We start from the raw sequence: 11,177 nt of genomic DNA, 5'->3' as shown, positions 1-11,177 counted from the left end.
GGCAGCGAGGAATAGACTATCTTGAAAGCCACAGAGCAAATCCAATATGCCAACTACTGAACTTCAGCTTCCCTTCAGCCGTGCACAAGATTTCTGTTTCTGGCCAAAGCAAAACATTAAGTAGCTTCCAGGGTAGCATTGTGTTTTCCATCTCTGACTTACTGGGCATCATTGCTTCACTTCCTTTCTAAACTGAAAGGATTTCATGGCTCCACTCCTTACTTAACAGCCACGCAGAGAATTTGATGTGATAAATCACTTCCTTCTCCTGCTTAGGACGCCAGAACTCCTATTGTGACAGGATTTCTCTTTCTTAAAGTTCCAATTTCCTCTTCATTTCTCAAATCCAAACATGCACCCCGCTCAGTTTAGTCCCTTCCTCTCTGCAACCCATTCAGAAGCCCACCTCACCTACGGAGGATTTTGGTTGCCAGGATGTTTTCTTGCTAATTTTCCTCCTAGTGCAAAGACAACAGGACCTTATCACTTGCCTGGCCACGTTTATGTGGGATGCTGTCTTATCCCAGCACTAATACTGGCTCTGTAACAATGTATTTGAGGAGACAAAAAATGCAAAGATAATAATTGTTTGCACATCAGCAGAATCCATATTCTTAAGATGATCCCATTGCAACTACATTGCTTCAGATTGAAGGTGTTTTGGCTTGGATACATAATTAGTTGCATGAGGACCCACCACTCCAAATTATAGTGAGACAACCAAGATACAGACTGCTACCTCAGGGGGAAATAACTAAGCATGGAAGTTTTAATCTGGAAGGTAGGAAGGTGATTGGAAGTATACTGCTTATATGTCTCAGTCATCAATAAAAAACACACCCATTTGGTCATCTGTATTGTTTTAATCCAAAGATGAAAGGTTAGGAAAATATATGAACAGTTTGCTTGATTCTGCATCTGGTTTGGTCTCCAGTGCCAGGTCCATCCAGAAGATAGCATGTCACACCAGGTAGGCATGATCTCTGAAGTCACTTCACTTTCTGGAAAACCTGGACACAAACCTCATTCTCTGCTGTCATGCGCTAGAAGAGAAAAGGCCAGTAAAGAAGCAGGAGGGTACTGTTATGCTTGAACCTCTGGAGCAAATTGTCATCTGCCAGCCAACAGATAGGTTAAATTTTTGTTTTCTATTTGCACCTAGCACAAAAAAATTGCCATCAATAAGGATACAACAGAAATCTCAGTGTGAACATATCTACTTTGCACCTTCCAAACCTGCAGATGACCTTATAGGTGCACTTCTTCATCAGTTCACAGTTTTCAAGATATGCAATTCTCTATGCATATATTAAAGGGGAGTGCTGAAACCAATGTCCCAAGCTATATTTCAGCAGGAAAAAAAGTTTACAAAAACTGTTTGTATCGCTTAAAATTCAGAAAAATGGTCCCATTCAGAAAAACTTGCACAAAAATGCATATACTTTTTTGTGCAGATTTTGAAGCACAAGGCTGTTGTGTCAGACATTGGGGAATGGGGATGATGCACAGCAAAGTTCAAAGGTCCACAAAAGGTTTTGTTGTGGATACTATTGGGAACCAGCCACTTCTAAATCTACCAGAGTAATCAAATTATCCTAAATGAGGTAGCAGGGGTGTGGGGAAAGAGACAACCAAATGACACTTCTGCTGAGTTTCTACTCTGCTTGGGCTCCCTACCTGCCTTCGAAAGAAGCTGCTTGGTCAAATCTGCAGGCTATTGCTGCAGAATAAGTTGACAGACAGAAAAGGCAAACCTGCCATTCATCCACCACCACCATCATGAGCAACAATCCACTAGGAAGTTGACTGAGCAGCTCAACATTCATTGAAGAAAAGAGAAGTCCTGTAAGTGTCATCATGGCCATTCAACTTCATTCCAAAGGAATACTTTTGAGTGGATTTGTCCCCTTCCATCATGTTCTTAAGTACTTTACTGATGGTCTTTCAGAATGTATGATTCAAAGATTTGAACCAGAATACAGGAAGAGCTTGTCTTGATCAGTAGTGCCACCAGGGCAGGATTCTGGAGCAAGCATCCAGAGCCCCCTACCTAGCAGGGCTGGCTTATCCCACAAGGTTACTTTCCTCTCTAGAAGGGGCATAAAACCACAGAGTTCAGAGCCTAAAATTACTTAACTCCGCTTCTTAGTTGGAAGCATTATAGCATGAAAGTGAATTTTCACCTACTTTTTCATGCTGAAAGTTGGCCATTCATTGTGCTTGGATTTATTTCACATTGTATAGTAACTGTATACTTCTAAGGAGTTCCAGTGAGCTGAAGAACCCTGAAGAATTGTAGATAGGGAATTCTATCCATATGGTTTGGGATGAGACTGAAGAGAATGCCTAATTCAGTACTCTTATTATTAGTCTAATATTCCATTATTAAAGCTGTGGCTTCATAATTAAGTTAGCATTATTGTAAATTACACCATACTTAGTGTGTTATTATTTAAAAATGCAAAAGCATTTATGTGCTTATTTTAAGTACAGCATGCTTAGGATTTTTTTTTTTGCAGTGGGAATGTTTATCTTATACTACCAAGAGCCTGTTTCCTCACATTCTCATCTGGTCAAACTGCCCCTGATTTTCAAGGCATTTTATACTAGCTGGAAATTTGTGCCCCCTTTTAAAGAGGATTGGTTTGTATCTCCGAATAGCACTGCAACCCACTTTCTCTCCACACGATCATTGCAATTCAGTTTTTTCCAGATTTGGGGGTATTTATTCGGCCCAGATGTCAGCCTTCCCTACCTATTTGACACAGCAGCCTTTGCTAGAGGGAAAGGCCATGAGCTGCACAGACAGTACGCTGCTCAGAAAGATGCATAAAGCCCATCTCTGCAAAATGTGCCATTGGAACTGCTTACCTGGGGCCGTCTGCAAAAATGCATGTGGTTTACTAAGGCTCAGCTTCTGAGTGTCACACACAGGGATGATGTGCGCTTTGATTTCCGCTCCTTCTCTGGTGCCCCAGGAGCGGTGGTCAAATTTCAAAGAAGAGTGCGGACAATGGGTGGCTCCCTCCGAGCTCAGCCAAGTCAACTTCTGAACTCTTGGGAAGGATGTTTTTGTCAAGAGGCCATTGCCTCCCTGAGAAAGCACATAGAAGCTGGCGGACCGAGGGAGCTGTGGCTTTTCAAAGCTGGAAGCGGGGCAGAAGCGCCATTCCATGCTTTTGAAAAAGTGTCCTCTGGGGGCAGAAGTAGGGAAATTGATTAGGGACCCCCTCCTTACCAGATGTAGTTTATCTCCTTCTAGCCAGTGCTTCCAGCCCCGATTTGATTTCTCTCCTCGCTGTTCACACACCAGCTGATCTCCATCCCAGTAAACCGTTGTCTGAAAGCAAGGCGGGGGCAGGGGAGAGAAAAGAGAAAGGGCAATGACCTTATTTAAACAAGGAAGGGGCCTTCCGCTGGAAACAAGGCAGAGCACGCTGTAAAATAAAAGCAGCTCAATGTAACATAGGCCCTGCCTCAAGCAGCCATCCAAGAAACCAGGAGAAAGTCTTATCGTAACTGTGCTTTTGATTTTATTACAGACCGAAAGGGGAGGTGAAGATATACCTAAAAGCCTTATGTGTGCAAATCCACATGGGAACTATGGATTCTGCCTAAACTTCAATAGACACAGGTCCCAAGTAAACTGCCTTTCTAATTCATGGGTAAAGCTTATACATGACAGACTTGTCCATGTCTCCAGCGTGATGCACTCCAGAATGGAGAAATCACAACTTTTGTCATCCAGCACCAGCACAGCAGTACAGTTAAATTGTAGACCCACTGATCCGCGGGATCTTAGCCTGGGGAAGCTGCTCTATGGAAAGAGAAGTATGGGCTGAATGTGGACTACGGGTGATGTGCAACCTATCCCACTAACGTCTGCAAAGATAATTTTTCTTTTTCTTCTGATGTGCAAACACCCAAGGCTGGGTATGAGGTTTAACTCTTAACCAGAAAATAGTAGAAATACTAATAATACTTACTGTTCGCCTTTCCAAGGTTCAAAGTCACATATATGGGTTAATCATTTTTAAAATCCAAATTTTATTTCTTAGTTCAGCCATTCTTTTTCTCTAAACTCTAACAGCAACATAAAGTAATACTGGCCAACTTCCAGGGATGTTAAAGATTGCCATAACAAGTCCAGGCACTTTGAATACTTGACATATTTTATCTAAACACTAACATATATGTAGGGGTTGTACATTATCATATTCCTTGTATTGCAGCTTCCTTTCAGGAAAGTTTACTTAAGGCAGTAAAGTATGCTTAGCCCAATCTAAGCACACTGGCTGAGAGGGATGGGAGTTGTAATCCCACACATCTTAAAGAAAAGCAGGTTGGCTTAGCTGATGAATAGTTTAACCATCTTTCAGTTATGAAAATGAATGAAATGAATCATTCACGAAATGAATGAAACCCTTAAGCTGTAGTGGTGTGCATGGCTCTACCAACAAAACTACCCAGCCTTAGTCTGAATTCAACCCAGAGTTACCAGGATTTCAATAAATCTCCTGTTTGCTACCTGCCTTGGAAAAAAAAAAGGGACATTATCAAATGCTTGTTAGGACATGCATTTGACCACCAGCCACAAGTTTTGCAAGCTAAAATGGAGCTGGCTTTACATAATGAATAAGCTCTAGCTTGCATTAAAAACTTGTCCAAATTATTTCATCCTGTGAGCAGTTTATCATGAGAGAACATATATAAAAAGTTCTTGGGAGCAGGAAATTCTGCAACCCAGCTTAGAGGCTGCTCCTAAGAGTATTTTTAAAAGTCCTGGTGTAAACTGATCACTTATAAAATTGGGTTTCATGCACAAATAAGAGTGAATTAATGTATGAAAACTCCCTCTTGCTTGGAAAGTAGGCAGAAAACCAGCCTTGGCAGAACTTTGTTGATCCAGTTCAACTCTGGATCAAGGGTCTGAATGTAAACAATGTGTTCCTTCTACCTGGGAGCTCTTTCTTATGGATAGGCACTGAACCATTCTTCTTGCAGTTCACCAGACAAAGCTGTTGTCTCTTACCTGGCACTTGCGTCCATCTACTGGCCCCAGATCCTCTTCAAACTCAACCCCAAGGTCGAAGTCCATCACGTAGTTCCGCAGAGAAGTTAAGGTGCGAATAGTCATATGGTCACCAGTGTGAATGATCTCTTTGTCTGGCTTCAGGAGACAAACCAGTTTCCTCAGAGCAACATTGATATCTAAGCAGGAGATTACAAGAACATACGTTGAATAGGTGTTGGAGGATGGTGTCTGTGTGGTGGGAGGTACCCCAAAGGCAGTGGGAATAAGTAACAAGTAGCATTGCAAGAAACAATGCCCTTGCTATCCGTTTCTCACTGTATATGCTACCTCAGTTCTTCCTCATTTTGGCCAAGTAATGAAGATGGAAACAAGAATGCAATTCTCTCAGTTAAACTTACATCTTCCCTTCCCCACCCTGATCCAAGGCAGCCAACAAAGTCAAAGACACACATATGAATCAAGGACAAAACATTCTTTTAACACAGTTGTTTGAATAACTATGTCTTTTCTCACCAAGCTGCCCTAGAAAATGGAGCACTGACTAAAAGGCTGAGCTACAAATCAGGAAATCCCCATTTACATCTCACTTCTGCCAGGAATTAATCTGAGACCGCCAGGCAGATTTCTCTCCCACATCTATAATGCAGCAGTAAGGCTGCATTTGAAAGTGCTGTATTTGAGGAGCTTGGTTTGGTAATATAAACTGATATTGATTGTAAATTGCTGAGGAAGGGGAAGACTTCCTTGAATCAGGTAGCATCGCTCCTGGTGATGATGTGGGCTCACCCCTGTAGTTTTCTTGATAAGATGGAAGTGGTTTGCCAGGGCATTTGCCTAAGAAGTTTTTCAACTTCCCTGTCTCCAGCTCTGCTCCTCCCTGGTGCTCTACCGTCCAGGTCCTGGCCAAGAGCATCTCTGCTTAGCTGCTCTGAGATCAGCCAAGGCGGACTAGATTGGTGCCACTTAGAAAAGCACTAGGAGGACCGGATTATCACAGTCTTTGGGGAGTAAAGAGAGGTGCCGGAGTTTAGCTCTGCCTAGATTCTTTACCTTCCTAGCCACACAAAGCGGGGGTTGGCAGTTACCCTAAACCATGTGGAGCTGAGAAAGCACTCTCCGCGCCAGTTAATCCCACCAGCATTCACCAACATCGCAACCCGAAATGGAGCAATTTCGAGGCAGGGAGGGGAAACAAAACGGAGGAGGAAGGGTCGCTTACCCAAGGCACGGAGATAGTTCTCCATATTGTCCTGAGACACGAAGCGATAATAGCCGCTGAGATTGGGAGGCATCACAGCACAAGAGGACGACGAAGGCACGGAAGAAAATCGGCAGCGGGAGAAAGGCTCCCAGAGAGTAAGGACGGGGGGAAGAGAAGCGGCGGCGGCGGCAGCTGAAGAGGGCCCCGCACCCGGCGCGTTACTATGTCCGCCGCTCCGATTTCTTTCCCCGTCCGCCCCTCGGCCTTTTATGTAGCGCCGCGGAAGTGCCTAGCCCCGCCGCCTAAGAGTCACTCCGCTCCAGCCCGCGCGGGCGGGGGAAACCGCGAGAGGAGCTTTTTCTTCTTTTTCCTCGCTTTTCTCCTTCTCTCCTCCTTAAAACACACAAAACCTCGAGGGAAAAAGAAACGCGGCGAACTTTGCAAACCGCCATTGCGCCGCTCTCCTTATCAAGCGCAAGCTCATCAGGGTCCAGCCTGGTTTCTACTTGGATGGGAGACCACTAGTAAATCCCAAATCCCGTAAGTGAGAGGGGTACGTTGAACAACATCCCGGAACAAGGCAATGGCAAACTATTTCTGTATTGTTCCCAAGAAAATTGCGTTGATGTTTCCATGAAGTCACCAGGAGCTGAGCTTGACTGGAAGACTAGCCTAGTCAGGATCAGCAGGCAAACGTTTCTAATTATTTCAACAGCCCCGTATAGAGCTCCAGCATTGCCACTATTGCCTTCTGCACACTCCCTCTCTCCAGAGAGTTGTTTGCCTGAGGCCACCCATTAGCTCACACTCAGACGGTTGTGCGAACTTGTCAGAGGGTTCGCGGTGCTATGTGATCCCAGCCAATTCAGTAATCTCTGATTTGAGTCAGTATGGATCATCGGCATCCTGTGGAGACACACCACAGAGTTTAATGACGTTGGTTCCCAGGCATGAGGAGAAGTGGTAGCCCACTTGGGACACTCCTGCCCATCTTGGCCGCTGCACACAAGAACATCAAAATGGCTTCCCAGGTTCCCACGAGCGGTGGGCAAGCGTGTCCCAGAAAGCTCCTCAGACCTTCTGGCTACTTCTAAAAGGTGTCCTGAAGAGGGAAAAGCACTCCGCTCCTTCCCAGAACGGAGTGAGCCGGAGCATTTCTTCATAGTTTTTGGAAAGAGTTCCGAAACCAGGCTGACTTTGCCTGTCTCAAATTTATGCAGAGTATTTTGAAATCTTCACAGGATATCATGTGCATTTGTATGGTAAGCCTGAACGCAGGTTGGTAAAGGAAGCCAAGGGTATCCCTCTCTAGCAAGTGGGGGAGCAAAGGTGTAAGAGTGAGTGGCTCAACTCTGAATACAAGTATTGAATTTAGGGAGCTATTCCGCTCACTGTCTATCACAGCTCCTTTGCTCCTTTCATTCTTCCTCAACCGCCTGAGAAGGCAAACGTCTCCCCTCCCGCAAAACCAGCACCTTCTTTAGGCTGATTCACACATGCATATGCACATCCGTTGATGGATTTAAATGTGAATGAATCACAGGGATGCAATTACCGCAGACAACGGCTTGCGAATTACTCACGGTCAAAATTCGACAACCCGCCCAGTCACCCTGGCTTGCAAGCGCCTGCAGGAAATTACTGTTTGCCTTTGGGTGACCGTCCCGTCCCCAAAGCCAAGTGAAGTCAAGTCTCCGCACTGATACACACATCTGGTTCACCCGTTGAAGGGAACACAGATTGCTAGTGGGAGTTCATGTCAGAAGGAGCATCACAGACAGGAGTGTTTATTTCACCTGGTGGTGGGGGCTGTTCACCCTTTCATCTGCCAAACACTACATGATGAGTGCCCAGCTGGGAACATCCATGCGTGAACCACCATTGTTCCGTACCCACCCCCCACACAACACTTTTCTGGCAAGATAGCAAAATGGTAGAGTTCCACTGCAGACACCTAGACCTCCTACTGCGAACCTCATGCCACTGCCCGATCCTAAAGCAATTTAAGAGATGCTTCTGCTGCCAGCCCAGCCTCGAGAAGACCGCGGGGCGGGGGGCGAGATCTCCCTCCCAGCAGCGTCCTTTGGATTCCAGCTTAGGTCGCGCGAACTCGGCGTGCGTTTCTTTTCCCCGCCTGCCTCCTCGAGCTCCCCGCTAGCCAATCAGAGGGAGAACCGGGTTTGGGGAGCGGAGGGGAAAAGACCCCTCATTTCCAACTCTACTGTACTGAAGTCCCTCTAAAGTTCCTACTCTATCTGCCTGGACGCGGCGTGGCGCTCACGTGCACACACGCGCCAGGCTCATCCCCCTCCCACAGAAAAAGAAAACCCCGCCCACTTTCTGGCCTTCTCACGCCCCAACCCCTACCCCTAAATCTTGGTCCCCTCCCTCTCCTGCAGCACCTGGCTTGGGCGCCCCTCGTATTGGCTGCGAGGGCCCATCAATCAGCGTCGGGCGCTGCTGACATCATGCTGCAGTACAGGGGCTGGGCCGGACTGGAGAAAGGAGGCGTCCGGGAGCTCCAGCTGGCGCCCCGTCCCGGGTAGTGCCTCGACAGCCGACCCCTGGGGCTGGGTGGGAGCAGATCATAGAGGAAGCCGTCAAGGAACAATCCTCCGGCGAGCGAGACTAAGCCTATCCCGGCCAGCGAGCGGTATTTTCAAGGCTTTTCCAAAATGGGCTTGGGGATGCCCCTCGCCTCCGCCCCTCTCCTCCTCCTCCTCCTCGTCTCCTGCGCCCTGGGCAACAAAGGTGAGTGAGTCGAAGCGCCAGGGCTCCCCAAGGAGAGGGGTGGGTGGGTGGGAGCCTGTTTGAACCCGCTCCGTGCATCCCCATCTGGCCAGAGCTAGAGCGCAGCTGTTCTCCTGCCTTTTAATCCACCCCATCCATTCCCTGGGGATGCTGAGAACGGGCGGGAGCGGGTGGGACGCTAACCGTAGAGCTCGCCACCTTCCTGGGGCCAGCGGCTGCTTCTCTGCGTTTGCTTTTTTGCTGGCTGGATCTTCTCACCTGCTTCCCTTCTGTAGCATCAGGTCCCCTTTCCCTTTTTCCTGCTCTGCTTCCTTGGATTGTACACCCACCCACCCAACTCTGCATCTCCTGTTCATTCCCACCCCCCATGCCCGCGTTCATTTTCTGCCTATGGTTTATCACACGCCCAGCAATTCCCAGGGCTAGTCCTGTATTCCAGTCTCTTAGGATCAAAACATGAGGAAGCTGCTTTGCTGTCCCTGTTTCTAGGCTAGTTGCCATCTTCTCTACCCCACACCTTAGTAATCCAGCATTCTTCCATGGATCGCTTCCTTAACTAGGTCGTAGTTGGTTTGCCAGTCCATTTATTCATTATTGCGAAATCTACGATTGTCAAGCAAAGGAGAGGGAAACCATTGCATTTATAAATGGGCGAATGGCTGAACGGGGAATGTTACTTTACAGAAGGCTCAGTATTGTGAGCACAAACACAGAACATATATCCGCACACATATCTGTGTGTCAGAAAATAAGAGAGATGGGTTAGCTGATCTATGCTTACAGGTCTCAACACAAGAAGAAGAGTTCTTGGGGAATAGAGAACTATGTAAACTAAGGGAAGGGGCTGAAGATGGGTCCTGAATATTTTGGGGAGATTGAGTCATCCTTCCCCACCAGCCTGCAGCAAAGGAAGGAGAAGAAGTATGAAAAAGCATTTGATTTCTCTTACTGTGGCTTTCTTCCTTAAAAATGGGCAGTGGGCAGGGGGGCGGGGGGGGGGTAATGCAGCAGCATTAGGATTCAGTGTGCCTGTTGGTTCTGCAGATCGAGTGGAATCTCTCTCCCTGATCCTCAATTCTAAATGCACGCAGCGGCTGAGGGTTGACTTGGCCTTGGGTCTCTTGTTAAAGTATCCTTCAAGAAATCGTCAAACCAGGGCTTTTCAGGTGGCTGGTAGGAATAGTAAAGGCTTTATTCCTCCTTCACTAGCTCATTGCCTCTTTCATTGCAATAATCTCCCCTTTTCCATGCTTGAAGCAAGAGGCATGGGATAGGAGGGGCAGATCATATAAGCAAAGTGCCCCGGAGGCATACTCATGAGAAAGCAAGAATGCATCGTGGGGTGGATTGATTATTTATTTATTTATTTATTTATTTATTTATTTATTTATTTTAATGTGGCAGCCCTGAAAACAAGATGGATATCCTGATTCACAGATCTTCTGCCATTTCGTGCACCATAACCTAAAGCTTCAGATTCTCTGCTGCAGTAGGCCATTTTTTAAACCTCTCGTGTTCTTGTGTTAAACCTTATTTTCCACTCTTCCAGCCTTGGCTGGCTGCAAAGACCTACCAGTGCCTAAAGTCTCTAACTGAAGCCTTTGTAGGCATGTTTTCAATTCAGCTGTGCCATCTGATGTACATAAGTGCACCAAAAGAACTTCCTTGCTAAATTAGACCATCCAGTTCGACAGCCTCTTTCGAAAACTGGTTAACGGGAAGCCTCTTGAGACTAACAGGCAGAGCCTGAAGATGATGTTTTGCACCTGTTCTTTGTCTCCGCGTCTGTTCTTCTCGGCCGTCTCTTTGCTGTTTAGCATTAATCGTTGCTGATAGGAATGGATTTGCCTAAGCCTGTTCAAAAGCCACTGAAGCTAGTGGCCACCACTATTATCTTGAAATTAATTCCACAGAATCAGTTACATGTTATTTCTCTGAATTCTGTGAGAGATTTTCGTTTTCTGGCCAGTGCTTGGTGATGATTTCTAATGCTCTGACAAAATATAACTATATTTTTGACTACATGGTTCTTGCTGGCCCCCAATCTTGATTCTGAACACGTGCAATCACTGATGGTTGGCTTTGCTTCTCATGGCAAAAATCTGCTTGCATCTATTGCTAAAGAACCCTTCAAGAAATCACCAAGGGTAAAACAGCAGCAGAGAATTTTGGAACTAGCATAGAGTAATG

General features: G+C 46.3%; 2 protein-coding genes across 3 annotated transcripts in view; one reads left to right on the top strand and one right to left on the bottom strand.

Moving 5' to 3' along the window:
* Positions 1–845: 845 nt before the first annotated feature.
* RBP5 (retinol binding protein 5) lies at positions 846–6,483 on the bottom strand. Its single transcript, XM_063294667.1, has 4 exons — positions 6,255–6,483; positions 5,033–5,211; positions 3,239–3,340; positions 846–1,043 (listed from the first exon to the last, which is right to left on the bottom strand). The coding sequence occupies exons 1-4, from the start codon at positions 6,325–6,327 to the stop codon at positions 990–992; spliced, it is 408 nt and encodes a 135-aa protein (XP_063150737.1). The 5' UTR covers positions 6,328–6,483; the 3' UTR covers positions 846–989.
* A 2,218-nt stretch (positions 6,484–8,701) lies between these two features.
* CLSTN3 (calsyntenin 3) overlaps positions 8,702–11,177 on the top strand; it is a 32,389-nt gene continuing 29,913 nt past the window's right edge. For both annotated transcript variants that reach the window (XM_063294656.1, XM_063294655.1), the window contains exon 1: positions 8,702–8,987. In XM_063294656.1, coding sequence (XP_063150726.1) covers positions 8,912–8,987 — 76 coding nt within the window. In that variant the 5' untranslated portion in view covers positions 8,702–8,911. The remainder of the gene's footprint in view (positions 8,988–11,177) is intronic.

Source organism: Candoia aspera, chromosome 2 (assembly GCF_035149785.1).
Source record: "Candoia aspera isolate rCanAsp1 chromosome 2, rCanAsp1.hap2, whole genome shotgun sequence".
In the NCBI taxonomy this organism is placed as follows: Eukaryota; Metazoa; Chordata; class Lepidosauria; order Squamata; family Boidae; genus Candoia; species Candoia aspera.
This window is presented reverse-complemented; position numbering and strand designations above follow the sequence as displayed.